We start from the raw sequence: 16,295 nt of genomic DNA, 5'->3' as shown, positions 1-16,295 counted from the left end.
GCGGAGTTGAGGCAGGGCCAGGGGTGGGGTAATTAAAGAACGGGGAGGGGCGTGGCCCAAATTGTTTTTGCTTTGGGCAGCAAAAATCCGAGAGCCGGCCCTGGTCAGGAAGGAGAGAAGGGGTTGGATGGGGTGGCACAGGGCAGTCAGGGGTGGGGGGTCAGGGGACAGGGAGCAGGGGGGATGGATGAGGCAGGGGTCCCAGGGGCACCATCAGGGAACAGGGTGGTTTGGATGGGCCAGGAGTCTGGGGAGGTTGTCAGGGGGCCAGAAGCGGGGGGTGTGGGTAGATAGGGGGGGGGCCGGCCCACGCCCCCCTCCCCTAACTGGCCTGCCATACAATTTCCAAAACCCGATGCGGCCCTCAGGCCAAAAAGTTTGCCCGCCCCTGGTCTAGAAGATACCATCAGAGATGCTTAGTTTTGCAGTTCTCAAACTGTGGATTTGTGTCTCCAGAGATAACATGCTTGTTAATAGCAAAAATGTTTTAAAATAAGTAAATAAATAATATTTATTGAGAGAGAATATGGTGAGAAATAACAGACCTCAACCATATTGTCCCTCTGCAAATTTTTGTACACAGAATCAATCCCTTACCTTTCTCTAAAAGTGCAAAGTTTCAAAAAGTTCAGTGAATAGAAGATGGTTGGGGTCAGAATAGAGCTTGACAGGGAGAAGAAGTCTGGAGATAAATGTGAGAAGGGAGGGACAGGCAGTAGAAACTAAAGTGAAACTGAGCAGCATATTCCAGAAGTCTTGAGGTCTTTCTGAGTGTAGCTTTCATTGATTTGAGATCTACCATACTGTTGCCGGCACAGAGGCCCGAGGACAGCAACAGTGGGGTTCGTTGCCCGGTGTGTTTCGCGCCAATAAACATACCGGGGTGGAGAAACAATCAAAGTTTATTTGAGATCTCAAAGTGGTGCAAGGAGACAGACAAGTCTCAAATCAAGCACACCAGCAAAACCAGTTTCTCTCTTCTTACACATTTTACAACTAAGCCCCCCCTCTCTCCCCCTCTCTATACCACCCACCCCTCTCTACCACCTCCCCTCTATCTCTCCCTCTACTCCCCCTCCCCTCCCTACTGAAGGCATGTTTATGCATTTAAGCAATTAAATCATTCTAGGGCTATAAATCTAGCTTGTTAGTAACTTCTCTCTAAACTGTTACCTGGTCTTGTTTACCCTTGGTTTATTACCTCTTCAGCCAGAAACATGCTAGCCTCATCATTATCGCTTGGTACCTGGTATGAGGGGAGGGGGGTTTGTAACTGAGAACTGTCTGTTTACACATTCCAATTCCTGTCCTTAGCTTTTGAGGTCGATTAGAGTTAAACATGGAAGGACAGAGTTTAAACATGGAAGAACTTTGGCTCAGGCAGCCTAGTAACCCCAACAATACCATTATCTCACTATGTAAGGGGGACTGTTGTTCCCTTACTAACATTCAGTGGGGGTGTTTTGGTTGCTAACTCCCAGTACTAAAAGAAAGGGGAAGGGTCGCTGGGAAATCAGGGCCCTGAGACTGACAGTCTCCAGGGGCAATGGAGAGAGGCCAATGCTTCAGGTCAGCCTGATTGACAGGGCGGGCAGGCTAATCAGGGAGTCAGGACGCCAGGGTGGGGTCCGGTCCTGCATGTGAGCTGAAATTGCCTGGGTAAGACAGGGTGGGGCTGAGCTAAGGAGAAAGCAGGGGCCCAAGCTGAGCGGGGGAGCAGAGCCACGCCAGCCAGAGGGTCCAGACATGCAGCCAGGAAGCAGGTCAGTGCTGGGAGCAGAGTCGCAGAAGCAGCCTGCAGAGCCAACCTGCTCGGGGGAAGAGCTGCAGCCACAGAACCAGAGACATAGCCCAGAGAGAGCAGCTCCTGAGCTTTGAGCAGAGCGGCAGCCACAGAGCCAGGTGCGGTGAGCAACTGGGGCCAGCCAAGGGGGGATTCTGGGCAAAGGGCGCAGCGCAGAAAGACACCCCCAGCCTTGTAGGCCAGACTGGGAGGGGGATCTTAACCCGATGGGGGGCTGATGCTGGGAAGAAGGGTCCCACCACCCAAAGCCCAGAGCTGTGTGGCCACCATCAGAGCAAGTGTCCAACCCGCAGGATCCCTGCAGCACAGCCAGGGCCTGAGAAGAAGGCCTGGGACCTACAAGGAACAGACAGTGAACTGCCCTGATGTTCCAGAGACACTGTTTGTAATGTTCCCTGCTACAGAGCGGGGTGATGTGTTTTCCTTTAACCTTTCCCATTTTTTTTTTTTTAATTAATCGTTGATTAAACAACTTGTATTTGCTTTAAATTGTATGTATTGATCAGTGGGTCAGGGAAGTGCCCAGTGCAGAGAGAGTTCCCTGGAGTGGGGACACCCTAGCCCCTGTCCTAGGTGACCACAGCAGGGTTGGGGGTCGAGCCCCCCAGGAATCCTGGGCCCAGCCTTGTTGGGGTTACGAGGACTCTGCCAGACAGGAGTGGAAGGGGAGTCCTCAAGGGCAGGGAAGCCTCTGGGTAAAGGAAGTGGGAGCGAGGACTCAGATCCTTTCGCTGGCCCACTTCACCAGGGAAGTGCAGAAGTCAGGAAAGTTCCCCACAATAGCAGGACCATTCCCCCACTTACATAATTAGAAGGGAAAACCTATAATGGCAGCAGGTCGTAAAAGAGACCCAGTTTGGAAATATTTTAAGGAAATTCCTCTACCTCTGGGTAAGACAGGCATGCGTGCAAAATGCAAACAGTGCAACAAAGAAATGCAAGGCCTGGTTGCCATCATGAAAAAACATCATGAGAAGTGTTCCTTCTCAGAAGGAAGCTGTGTTGAAGATGATGGAACATTGCTTCAGGTTGGTAAACTTTTTTATTTCATACTTCTTTCTTAAGGTCTGCCTGACTTCCTTCTGGACTATTCTTGAATTCTCATGTTTGAGCAAAAAATATAGTTGTTACTCTATGGTACTATCATTTTAGATGCAGTTGTTATGAAAAATAAATAGCTGAAATAGGCAGATCTTCCTTTTACAATTTCACCTTTAAAGTAGTACTGAATGTCAGTGAATGCAATGAGTAATACTAAATGAGCAGTGTGGTAATAATAATTAAATAACTGCATCGACTTATTTTGTTTAGGAGAATCCATCCTCAACATACAGGATTCTGAAGACTATCCACCTTCAAGATCACCATAATTTTCTATAGTTTCAGAGTTATCTGCCAATGATAGTGTTTCAGTCACATCAATTATGTCTCATAGTATATCACCTGTAGCAAAAAGAAACAACCATATATAAGTTTGTGATAAGAACCAGCAGATTACAAAAAGAGGTAATTGATGAAAAAATTGCCCGGTTTGTTTATGCAACAAACTCTCCTTTCCGTATGATTGAGGACCCACACTTCATTAACATGGTTCAGTCATTAAGAGCAGGATACAGTCCACCCAACAGAGCAGATGTCACAGGCAAATTGCTGGATAAAGTGTATGAAAGAGAAATTGAGTAGTGTGCAAAAGATCTAGAGGGTGAAATTATTAACCAGAGTTTTGATGGGTGGAGCAGTGTCCACAATAATCCTGTTATGTGCTTGTGTGACAACAGAAGAAGGGAATGTCTTCCTTACCGAAACAACTGATACATCAGGAAATGCACACACAGCAGAATACTTACAAGCAGTAGCAGTAAAAGCTATAACAAACTGAAAAAAAATTCAAATGTCTACTATGCAGCTTGGTCACAGACAATGCTGCAAATGTATCCAAGATGAGAAGAAATTTAGAAGAGAGTCCCAAGCTAATAACATATAGTTGCAGTGCTTATTTGATGCACCTCCTAGCCAAAGACTTCATTGTTCCAGAAATAAAGGCTAATGTTGTTGAAATTGCAAAATACTTCCGTAACAACCACTTTGCAGCAGCTGCTCTGAAAAAAGTGGGAAGAACCAAGCTAACTCTCCCACAAGACGTGTGATGGAACTCAGTAGTGGACTGTTTTGAGCACTATTTCAAGAACTGGCCTAATTTGATGACAGTTTGTGAACAAAATAGTGAAAAAATAGATGGCACTGTCACAGCCAAAATTCTCAACATTGGGCATAAGAGAAGTGTTGAACACATGCTGAGTACCCTGAAGCCTATTTCTGTAGCCTTGAACAAAATGCAGGGAAATAGCTGTTTTATTGCTGATGTTGTTGAAATTTGGAAGGAACTGAGTTGAGATCGCAAAAAGAGAAATATGCAATGACAGAGTTAAATTACAAGCATTAAAAAAACGAATGGGACAAGCACTATCTCCAGTTCATTTTTTTTTTTTTTTTTTTTTTTTTTTTTGGCAAATATTCTCAATACTCAGTACCAGGGTCAAACCTTAACTGCTGAAGAAGAGGAGTTGGCTATGACATGGACATCCAGCAATCATCCTTCCATAATGCCAACTATAATAAACTTCAGAGCTAAGGGTGAACCATTCAAGAAATATATGTTTGCTGATGATGTTTTAAAGAAAATCACACCAGTGAACTGGTGGAAGTCACTTAAGCACTTGGATTCAGAGACTGTTGAAGTGATAATCTCACTTTTAACAGCAGTAGCTTCTTCTGCCGGTGTAGAAAGAATATTTTCTTCCTTTGGATTAATTCATTCCAAATTGAGAAATGGTTTGGGACCTGAAAAAGCAGGAAAACTTGTTTTTCTTTTCTAGATTATGAATAAACAGGAAAATGAAGCTGAAGATGACTGAGTTAGCTGCAGAAGCCAATATTTTAAGTTTCTCATGTTGACCTGGCTGACACAGTTGATTTAATTTTTGTTGCTTGTTTTTTTTTTAAATATGTCATTTAACTATTTTAGTTAAAAAAATTTTAACAAAAACAAACCTGCTTTTAAAAAACTTGAATGTTTAACTAAATTCAAAAATTCATATACCTGTTTTGTTAAAATATTGTTTGCTGTTGAAGAAAAAAATCCAGAATACATGTTGTTGTTGTTGTTTTGTTTTAGTTAACTAAAACAATTTAAATGTCTGTCTGGTGATGTTCTCCTCCTAATACAGCATGGCAAGAAAATCCTCCAAATATGAATGATTAACCTGTTGAATTGGAGATAGTTCACCTCCCAATGACTTCATAAATATCTGCTCCCATTACCTTTGGTAAATTAAATAACAAAACAATCATTTATTTTCTGATATACCTGTAAAAGTAATCTGAAAAGTTTTCAAAATAAATCACTTTAAATATGTATAGTATGTACCTACTAAAAATGAAACCTACATCTATCTGAGTTGTGAAGAATATGTATTAAGGTTATAACAACCAACAAGAATGCACTTTTATGTAGAAATCCAGGATTAAATTGAGTCTTTCTGACTAGTGATTTAAATCAAATCCACCCTGACACCCAGCCCATTGCTACCCACCCCATCGACATCCGCCCTATTGACACCCCCAGTCCTTTTACATTCAGCCCATTTTCACCTGGGCTGGCCCCATCCATTGATATCCGTCCCGACGCGGCCCAGTCCTTTTACATCCAGCACATTTTCACCTGGCCCAGCCCCATCCATTGACACCCGCCCCAGCTCATTGACACCCAGACCAGCCCATTCAAAATGGCCCAGCCCATTGACACATGATGCATTGACACCCGGCCTGGCCCACTGAGACCCGGCCCATACACACATGGCTCGGCCCATTCACACCCGGCCCGGCCCAGTCCTTTGACATTCAGTGCATTGACGCCCGGCCCAGGCCATTGGCACATGGTGCATTGACACCTGGCTCAGCCCAATGACAGCTGGCCTGGCTCATTCACACTGCGCCCAGCCCAGTCCTTTGATATTCAGCCCATTGACACCTGGCCTGGATCATTGACACCCGACATGTCCCAGTTCTTTAACATCTGACCCATTGACACCAACTCGGCCCACTCCTTTGACACCCAGCCCATTGACACCAGGCCCAGCCCAGTCCCTTGACATCTGGCCATTGACACCCAGCCTGGCCCAGTCCTTTGACATCCTGCCCATTGACACCTCACCCGGGGAATGCTATCACACTTGCAGTGTAGTCAGACCCATAGAGAGAGACTGCCCGTGCCCCAGAAAGCTTACAGTCTAGAAAGATGACAGACAAAGGTCTCATGCCTATGATTGACTTGCCCAAGTCATCCAGCAGATCATTGGCAAAGCCAGGGACACAACCGCATCCAATCCCCCAGAGCAGAGTCCTCTCCATTTCAAAGGCTTTGATCTTAAGGCCCATCAATATGGTCTCCTGCCTCCCGTTTAGCAGTTAGTGCAGCAGCTGGAGTAGCATCCTCCCAGTGACCCGTGAAGTACTCTGAGGAAGGAACCTGCTGGCAATGAGGCTCCGTGGACTCATCTTTCCAGACAAGATGGTGTCTGGTGGGATGCTATTCCCTCTCTCTCTCTCTCTCTCTCTCTCTCTCTCTCACACACACACACACACACACACACACACACACACACACACACACACACACCCTTTCAGTGGCTACCATGTTGGTCTAACAAGCCCAGCATTCCATTGACATTACTTGGGGGGGGGGCAGGGGAGTGCTAAATAATGAATCATCCTGATGGTCATTTTCTAAGCCTTGGGTTTGGGAGTCTGTTGATTTCATCTCCTCTGGATGAGCCACCAACTTTCCAGTGTGGAAAGCTCTACCCAGGAGCTGAGATGTCCAGCTTGTCCTAGTTCAGTGTTTATGAGGGAATCCAACATCGGCTGAGTCTTGTGAGCAATGCTGATGTCCCTTAGGGTATGTCTACATGGCGGCTGGGAGTGGCAGATAGACATGCACTAGCTTCACTTGAGCTAGTGTGCTAAATATAGCAGTGTGGACATTGCAGCATGGGCAGTGGTACAAGCCCTGCTCCCCTCCCCCTGCCATGTTCTGACTAGCCTGTGCCATAATGCCCACACTGCTGTTTTTAGCGCACTAGCTCCAGCTGAGCTAGCATGTGCCTGTCCATTTGGACTGGGAACTTCACTTCCATCTGCAGTATAAACATACCTAGAGCCCTCAGTACCACCCCCTTGCAAAATCACACCTCCTGCAGCTACCTACTTGCATCCCTAGCCTGTTCTTCCTTTTGCTTCCCACCCCTCACCAGCACCATGTCATAGAATCATGGAAGATTAGGGTTGGAAGAGACCTCAGGCGATCATTTAGTCTAACCCCCTGCTCAAAGCAGGACTAATCCCCAACTAAATCATCCCAGCCAGGGCTTTGTCAAGCCGGGCCTTAAAAACCTCTAAGGATGGAGGTTCCCTAGGTAACCCATTCCAGTGCTTCACCACCTTCCTAGTGAAATAGTGTTTCCTAACATCCAATCTAGACCTCCCCCACTGCAACTTGAGACGACTGCTCCTTGTTCTGTCATCTGCCACCACTGAGAACAGCCGAGCTCCATCCTCTTTGAAACACCCCTTCAGGTAGTTGAAGGCTGCTATCAAATCCCCCCTCACTCTTCTCTTCTGCAGACTAAACAAGTCCAGTTCCCTCAGCCTCTCCTCATAAGTCATGTGCCCCAGCCCCCTGATCATTTTCATTGCCCTCCGCTGGACTTTCTCCAATTTGTCCACATCCTTTCTGTAAAGTATCAGAGGGGTAGCTGTGTTAGTCTGGATCTGTGGCAGATCCTTTCTGTAGTGAGGGGCTCAAAACTGGACACAATACTCCTGATGTGGCCTCACCAGTGCCGAATAGAGGGGAATAATCACTTCCCTCGATCTGCTGGCAATGCTCCTACTAATACAGCCCAATATACCATTAACCTTCTTGGCAACAAGGGCACACTGCTGACTCATCCAGCTTCTCATCCACTGTAATCCCCACGTCCTTTTCTGCAGAACTGCTGTTTAGCCAGTCAGTCCCTAGCCTGTAGCAGTGCCTGGGATTCTTCCGTCCTAAGTGCAGGACTCTGCACTTGTCCTTGTTGAACCTCATCAGATTTCTTTTGGCCCAATCCTCCAATTTGTTTAGGTCACTCTGGACCCTATCCCTACTGTAACGATGCGGCCTCTGGCAGGACACTACTGAGAGTATCAATTCAGGACAAATTGCTTATAGCAGGGCAGTTACAGCCCAAGGCTGAGGGTTCTTTACTTCTAAGGCTCACCAAACCACCCATACAGAGAGGACTTCGGTTTCACCCCACTGGCTAACCAGGAGTCATCAAGAAATTCCCTCACACACTCCAGTTTCCCAATATCACCACCAACGCCACTTCTTATGGGGATGAATGGTTATGAAAACCAATACCCCAGTAAAAGAAAAAAGGTTCTCCCAATCCCAAAGGACCAAGGTCCAGAACTAGGTCAATATAGAAGTCAGATATTACCCACAAATCATGCTGTTGCCAATCCTTTAGAATCTAAAATCTAAAGGTTTATTCATAAAAAGAAAGAAATATAGATGAGAGCTAAAATTGGTCAAAGTAATCAATTACATACAGTAATGGCAAAGTTCTTGGTTCAGGCTTGTAGCAGCGATGGAATAAACTGCAGGCTCAAATCAAGTCTCTGAAGTACATCCACAGCTGGGATGGGTCATTGAGTCCCTTCTTCAGAGTTTGAGTTTGTAGCAAAGTTCCTCCAGAGGTAAGAAGCAGGACTGAAGACAAAATGGAGGGGTTTCCAGGGCCTTTTATATCCTCTGCCATGTGGCAGGAAACCCCTTTGTTCTTACTGTGGAAAATCACAGCAGCATGGTGGAGTTTGCAGTCACATGGGCAAGTCACATGTCCATGCATGACTCAGTTTTTTACAGGTAGAGCAGCCATTGCTCACATGTTTCTTGATTGGGCACTTAATCTGAAGAGTCTCTTCACAATAAGCTGGCCAAATGCTTCACTGGTGCTACTTAGAATCAAACACATTGAGATACAAGTACATAGCCAATATTCATAACTTCAAATACAAAAAAGATACACACATACAGACAACATAATCATAACCAACAAATTACCACCTTTTCATAGACACCTTCTTGACCTCCTTTGTACAAGATTTGGTGCAACTATAGGACCTTGGTTGCAACAACGATCTGTACAGTCACAGTTCATGTCAGTAACATCACACCTACCCACAAGCGTAACTACCTCTCCTCCCAACTTAGTGTCCCCACCGTGTCCCCTTCCAACACTCTCATGTAGCTCCCTGCTCTCTCCCTGCTACACCTTCAGCTCGGAATTTCCTTCCAAAATCCATTCAGCCAGTCCCCCTCGCCTCTGTCACTCCTAAATACCAGATGGTGCACCATCAACTGAAAAATGCCAGCACGTTTGTGATCCACCAGTGGGTGGGGATATTATAGGTCTGATCCACACAGGCTGAGAGCCTTGTATAGGCCCTGCTAAGACGCCTTGACTCTTCAGCTCAAGCTTGCAGTCGTTCATGTGGTTAACTCTGGAGGTCTCCTGTTCAATCCCCTGGGTATCAGCCAAGATGGAGGCCATCACATGCTTACACTTGTGCAAACAAAAAGCCATTTGATTGGGTGGCAGTGCCGGGTGCTCTGCATGTGTGAATCGGCTCTTGAGGTTGGCATGTGAATTCTTTGCATGGCTCTAGCTTGTGATTTCTTTTTATTTTGGAATGATCACTTCAGCCAGGTGCTGTGCGTCTTTGTGAATTGCACTTTGCATGGTGCTGTGTATATGTATGGTGTGTTCCAGGGGTGGGGTGTATTGGCTATGTGAAAGTTACTAGTGACCCCCCTTTAACAGAGCAGCCTTTATGTTAACCAGTGGCCTGCAAATAAAGTTTTTCAAGTAGCCCTTAAGTTCCAAATACCCTTTAATTAAACTAGTTTAGTATTTAATAAATTTCAGAATTTGTTTTCACTGTTACCAGAGATTCAAAAAATCTCTGAAGTACAAGGGCAAATTCACATGCTTCAAAATATATATCAAGTTAAAAAGTATGCCTTTCATACCGTTTATAAAGTATCTATTTTATGTACTAAGTATAATGTATTGTGCTTTATAACTAAGGCTGTACAACAACCCCATTATAGTATTGCTATGAAAATGTTATTGCTTGTATTGTTATTAGTTAGCTTAAAATTATGTTATTATTGTAAAAAATGTAATAATAGTAATACCTTTCATGTCCATGCTCATCATGCATTGTCATTACATCCAATCAAAACCCTTTAGGTTAAAGCATCTAAAGTAAAATCTAAATTCCAAAACTTAATGCAAATAAAAATTTGAAAATGTTAGTTGTACTAGTATACAAAAGGGGGGGTTTTAAAAGCAAAAAAAAAACTAACAGGAAGGGGATGCAATGCATAACAGTTCGTTAGTAAGAGTTAGGCTAACTGTAACCCTAATAATGCAAAATTTGTAAAAGCAAAAAATGTGTGAGGCAAGTGAAAAAAAACTGTGTAAAAAGTTGTTGTGACCTTGTGTAGATAATATGGAATGTAGACTAAGAGTCTACATTAGTAAGCAAAACAAAATATCAAAATAACCTATGTATAAACAGAATGCTGCTGTTCCATGCTGTATCTCTTAATCACACCTTTAGTTTTGAGGACCTCCTTCCAAACCTTGGGTCATGGTTTATGGGGCTCTTTCAAACAATTGTTAAATAAATTCTTTTCTTTCTATGTGTTATTTAAACAATAATACAATGTGCCAAATGCCTGTGTAATGCTATGATCAAAAGCTCTGCTGTCCATAAAAAAACCCAGTATCTGTCCCTCCAGCTTAATCGCAAATTGCGTAACGGGCCTGACAATTTTTGGGTTTGTCAGGCCCGAAGGGGGGACTGAAAAAGTTACTAGTGACCCCCCCTTAACAGAGCAACCTTTATGTCAACCAGTGGCCATTAGGGGAAAGCAGACACTTCAAATACACAGTAGCCTAAACTTTTCAACTGTCTTCCCTTCAAGGCCTTAAGGTAGTTGGAGCTGGTCCCAAGCCGGTTTTCACTGACCAGATAGCAAAAGCACGGGTCTAACAACCACCAATCAAGTGTTAACACTGCAAGAACCTTTGTCTAAATGTGTATAAAGAATCTGTAAAATGTGTGTAAGACAGAGTTTTTGTACTAAGGTGCAAAGCTCTCCTTTCTTCTGCAGAATAAAGCAACTCTTCCTTATCCCTGTCTGGCTGTTATTGGCTCTCAGCTAAGTGGACCCAATATTTCGGTAACAGCTACATAGGGTGCACGGGCCCATGTGTGGGGGGGTTATTTAACAGCCCCACGCTGAATGGTTCAATGTAGGAGGCTTACACCGCAGTAGCCCTTGCATGCTGCTAGTTACAGCGCACATTTCGGGCTATGAGGTATGAATCTCTTTCTGTTGTTGACATGACAGAGATCGCTATACGTGGTATGCACCTCCCGGTGAGGTGGTTTTAGCATAGGGATGGATCTGACACTTACATGTCAGTTTATGATGGGGTTCCGCATATCATGCATGTTTCCTGTTACAAAGTACAGAGTTACACTATGTGAGGGGTACATGACAGAAAGGAATGAACTGCATCCCAGACTGTGTCCATATTGGTGTTCGGGCGTGTTTCAAGGTGAGGGGGCCATGTGGATGCAATGGGGCCACGTGGGGGTTGTTTCAGGGGTTGGATGTATGGGGTTACATAAGGTGCATGGGCCCACGTGGAGGTGTATATGTGGGGTGTGGGTGTGTCGGGGTGGGGTGTATGGAGCCATGTGGGATGCATGGGGCCATGTGGGAGATGTATATGTGGGGTGTATGGGGCCATGTAGGGGTGTATATGTGGCCTGTAGGTGTGTCAGGGGTGGGGTATATGGGGGAATGTAGGGTGCATGGGGCCATGTGGGGAGTATATGTGGGGTGTGGGTATGTCAGGGGTGGGGTGTATGGGGCCATGTGGGGTGCATATAGGGATGTCACTCTGGGTTGCCCTCATGTTCACACCGGGTCCCTGCCCAGCCAGTGTAGCACTGGCAGCTGAATTCTTCCACCAGCTTGGCTTGCTCCTGCTTTGCCAGTTGTCCCTGCAGGTGGTGGTGGGGCCAGCTGCGGTGCCTCCGGACAGTGAAGCTGGAGGGGCTGAGGTGCAGGAACGCGCCGGGATGGCCGGCCCGCCGCACACAGCGCCCGTGGCTGGAGCACACCGTGCGACTGCACAGTGTGGCGCTGCTGGTCACGTTCACGATGTAGTGGCCCAGGCTCCTGTCCACGTACTTCTTCAGTGCCAGGCAGGACTCCTGTATGGGGGGCACAGTACAGGCCCAGGCAGGGCTCTCTCAGGGGAGAGGAGGGGCCCATTTTCCTGTAGTGCTTCCCTTCCACACAGTCCCCCTGGGACCCACCCTCCCAGCTCCTGAGTGCAGGGGGAGCCAGACCCCAGGGCTCCCACTCTCATCATCACACACACCTGGGAACTGCCAGTTACACACCACATGAGACCCTCACACACACCTTCCCATCCTCTGAGCGCAGGAGCATCCACACCCTGGCCAGGATTCTATTCCCAACCCGTAAGCGGCCGTAGCCCCCCATGTAACGTACCCGTGAGTGAGTGTAATCCTCGTTGCCCCACAGCACAACCCCTGAGGCACCTTGAGAAGCACTTTCCCCAATGGTGTGGACCAAGTCCTCCTGCAAGAAGCAGAGAATCACCATGAAGATAACAGCTTCGGCTACTAACACCTGGGAGGGGTGGAAGGCTGTTCCCGTAGGATCCACGCATGCATCCTTCCCACACAGATCGCCCCCTTCTGGCACAACAGGAGACAACCACCAGCACCTGCTGCCTCAAGCCAGATTGAGGAACCTCTGTGGTTCTGTTCCAGGTGAGAAAGGTGCATCAAAGACAGTGCCATGGACTCGCTGCCCACTTGCAAAGCCATGTTATGCTGACAGGTGTTAATGACTGCCAGCAAGCGGGATCTACAAACAATCACACACCTGGTTAAAGCAACCTTCTTGCAGGCTAAAAGGAAGGAGCAATTAAGCCCCTTTATGTAGTGACAGCTGGAAACAACAGAAGTCACCATCCAATGCAATGGCAAGCCCTGATCAGAAGGTAAGCTGTGCAGGCTGTGGGGTTCCCTAATGGCAAATGCAGGGGCTAGGAGCTGGTTTGGCAAGCTGTGAGGGGGTGCTAGAGCAGGCAGGGAGATGTCATGGCCCTGAGAGAGCAGAGGGACAGAGCTCGGTGGACCCAGCACAGACTGAAGAGGCAGGCCTGGGGATTTCTCAGTAAGGAAACTGCCAGCTGTTTGTTTCTTTCTGTTCAGGGAAGCTGGACTTTGCGCCCATTCTTTGCAAATAATCTTACTCAGAACCGACCCAGCAAGGCCCTAGCTGCTGGCTAACCACTCGGGGCCACTGGGACCACAGCAGTGTAAAACAAAGACAGGTCTCTGCTAAGCTGGGGTGGGAGGGGGGTGGAGAGTTGGCTGAGTTGGGAGTATTTTCTTTCCCGGAGGTACAAGGAAAAGACAGGGGAATAGCCTGAAACAGGCCAAATGTAGTGAAACCCTCCAGGAGCCCAGACCTTTGTCTTGTGTAAAAACATTGCTCTCTTCTGGACCCATGGCCCAGGATATGGCCCTTGTCCCTCACACGTCTCCCACTGGGATCCCTATGGATCCCCCTTCTGTCCTCCAGGGCTTCTCCACCCCACTTCCCCGAGCTGACTTCATCCTACCAGACTTCCTCCCTCTGCCCCTTCCCCACCAACGGCTGCTCCTTGGCCCCAGGTGACAATGGTAAGCAATGGCCGAGAGGACCTGGGCTAGAAGATGGGAAACACCCCCGCCCCTAAAGCTGGCCTCTGCCTCATGCTGCCCCTCTATTCGGCGCTGGGGGGGCACGGCAACGCTGGCTGGGGGCATCACCTGCGAGAGGAAGTCCTCTGTGAAGTCGTACTGGATACGGGCGTAAGGTAGGACTGAGAGGCTGCCAGTCCCCGTCTGCCCCTGCACCCGGAACGCCTCGGCCACACGGTGCCGAACGAACTTGCCAACCTGGTCTGTCACCCGGAGCTCCTTGGGCAGGTAGATGCTGGGGTAGAGCGCCCGGCTTTGGTTCCAGAGCCACCAGAGCTGCTCGTTCCGCCGCTGCTCCACGGCGGGACATTCCCCTGTGTAGTTGGCCGCTTTGAAATCATAGTTATAGCAGCTGGGGAAGCCATAGAAACCCCAGAAGCCCTCAGGCCTCAGGCTCTTGCCAAGCACCAGGGTCTGCTCCATGAAGGCCCGAGCACTTTGCTCAAATTCCTTCTGAGCTTCCTCGGCCACCCTGTCTGGGGGCCAGTCGGGGTGCCGCTCCTGGACCAGCTCTTGGGACTTCTCCTTATAGAGCTCCATGGCATCCCAGTTCCGAGCCCACACGGGGCGCCAGCTCTCCCAGTCGATCACCGCCAGGCCCCGGAAGCCTGGCTCCGAGATGGTGGCCTGGATGTCGTGCCGCGCCTTGCCGAGGTGGGCCTGGAGGCTGCCATTCTGGGGGACACCCCCGTGGGCCACCATCCCCTCCGGGGTGTAGTGTGGATAGAGGCCCAGTGTGTTGCTGTAAAAGAGGGCGATCTCCTGGCCCAGGAAGGACTCGTTGCGGTTCAGCACCATGTCAAAGACCCCCAGGTCAAGGGGCACATGATATTTCGTGCTGCACTCCTGGCTCGGGGCGTTCCACACTGTGACAAAGGGGCGGTCCCAGAGAACTGGGCCCCCGTCTGCCGCGCTTCGAGCCACCAGGGCCAGGCTCAGCAAGCATGCCCAGGGCAGTAAGAACACAGTGGCCATGTTGAGCCTGCGTGCCAATGGCTGGCGTCTAGTCCTTGAGGCCTCGGGAGAGCTCCTGGGGGCCCGGCTCCTCGAATCGGGAGAGCAAAATCTCAGTGGATGCTCTGGCTGCCCAGTTTCCCCACTCAGCCCCCCAGGGATGGGGAAGCTGGGAGAGATGGGGGGTGGGGTGGATTCCTGCTGCCCCCCAGGGGAGCCGAGTGCTGTCAACTTTCCAAAGCTAATTCCTACTGGTTTGTCCCAACCTCATCCCTCCTAATAACTCCCAGACTCTCCCCGCAGAGGAGCGAGGGCTGGGATCAAACCGCTGGCTTTCGCAAGGATTTGCGGTGGGAGGCCTGGCACCTGCTCCAGAGCTTTGCCCTCCCCATGACCTTGGCTGACGTGTCAGTGGGTTCTATTCCCCGCCCCCATCTCTTCCCCTAGGAGATACCGAACTGGACCCGGCATGGCCCCTCCCTCTTTTCCTTGCGCTCCTGTCCTCAGAGGGGGTGGGGTGTGTTTTCCCCATGTGAAGGGACTGCTGGGCCATGATCCAGGGCCGCTGCTCCAAAGGGGAAGCAGTGTTTGCAGATGGGGTGGAAGAGCCCTGGGTTAGCTGCTCTGTGCCCCGGTTAAAGATTTACCTGCGGGGGGAAAGAAGGAGCAGGGAGAACGGGTCAAAGAGATAGCGTGGGGTCAGCGGAACATGGGTTAGAGCTGCAGTGCTAAACTGCAAGGCCAGAATCCAAGCCATGGCAACAAAGCCACAGCTCCAAGGAAGATCTCAGCGCTAGGGATTAGCTGGCATGGGCAGGCACTGCTCCAAGGAAGTGCACAGCACTGGGGATTAGCTGGCATGGGCAGGGTACTGCTCTGAGGAAGCTCATAGCACTGGGAGCCAGCTGGCGTGGATAGGGCACTGCTCTGAGGAAGCTCACAGCACTGGGGGCCAGCTGGCATGGGTAGGGTACTGCTCCGAGGAAGCTTGCAGCACTGGGGGCTAGCTAGCATGGGCTGGGAAGGCAAATCATATCCTGGGGTTGGATGTGGATCATGCCCATATGCTTGTGGCTGTGCTCAGTAGCAGAAGCAGTGGCCCACGCTGACTAGCCTTGCCAGGATCCAGTGGAGCCAGCCAAAATTAGCCAGGCTACTTCTCAGGCCACAGGAGTCAGTCCTCCCAGCCCATATGGGGTGGGCCCCTTCCCTTCCTGCCCCGCTAGAAGCTAGGCCTGCAGCATCAGTGGGGAAGCTGAAGAAAGTGGAGACCTGTCTATAAATCTCTGGGCTGGTGTCGGGATGCAAACTGATGTGGGGGAACGGGGATAAGCAGGGGCCAAGGGCAGAGAGACTCATGGGAAATGCAGTCCTGGGGTGGTTCAGCTCCATCCCCAAGGAATCCTTGCATCCCCATGCTCTGCATAGCCACGTGGTGCTGAGACTTCACCTGTAATGCCCCAGCTGGGCCGAGGGTGTCACAGCTCACTACCGTGAAGCCATCCTGCCGCCCAGGGCTTCGGAAGCAGCAGATTTGGGAAGCCAGAAATATGGCCCTGGCATC

General features: G+C 48.9%; 1 protein-coding gene across 1 annotated transcript; it reads right to left on the bottom strand.

The window, feature by feature from the left end:
• Positions 1 to 8,377: 8,377 nt before the first annotated feature.
• On the bottom strand, positions 8,378 to 15,799 carry HYAL1 (hyaluronidase 1). The gene is made up of 3 exons (XM_054036363.1): positions 13,847 to 15,799; positions 12,513 to 12,602; positions 8,378 to 12,208 (listed from the first exon to the last, which is right to left on the bottom strand). Exons 1-3 carry the CDS (start codon positions 14,750 to 14,752, stop codon positions 11,888 to 11,890), a joined length of 1,317 nt encoding a protein of 438 aa, XP_053892338.1. The 5' UTR covers positions 14,753 to 15,799; the 3' UTR covers positions 8,378 to 11,887.
• Between the last annotated feature and the right edge of the window lie 496 nt (positions 15,800 to 16,295).

This window comes from Malaclemys terrapin, chromosome 7 (assembly GCF_027887155.1).
Source record: "Malaclemys terrapin pileata isolate rMalTer1 chromosome 7, rMalTer1.hap1, whole genome shotgun sequence".
NCBI classification, from domain to species: domain Eukaryota; kingdom Metazoa; phylum Chordata; order Testudines; family Emydidae; genus Malaclemys; species Malaclemys terrapin.
This window is presented reverse-complemented; position numbering and strand designations above follow the sequence as displayed.

Excerpts from the sequence above, each read along its gene's own strand:
- HYAL1 (XM_054036363.1), bottom strand. The coding sequence starts at position 14,752 with ATGGCCACTGTGTTCTTACTGCCCTGGGCATGCTTGCTGAGCCTGGCC. Across the intron at positions 12,603-13,846 it reads CAGAGGACTTCCTCTCGCAG|GAGGACTTGGTCCACACCAT; the intron begins GTGATGCCCCCA and ends TGCTTCTTGCAG. Across the intron at positions 12,209-12,512 it reads AGGATTACACTCACTCACGG|GAGTCCTGCCTGGCACTGAA; the intron begins GTACGTTACATG and ends CCCCCCATACAG.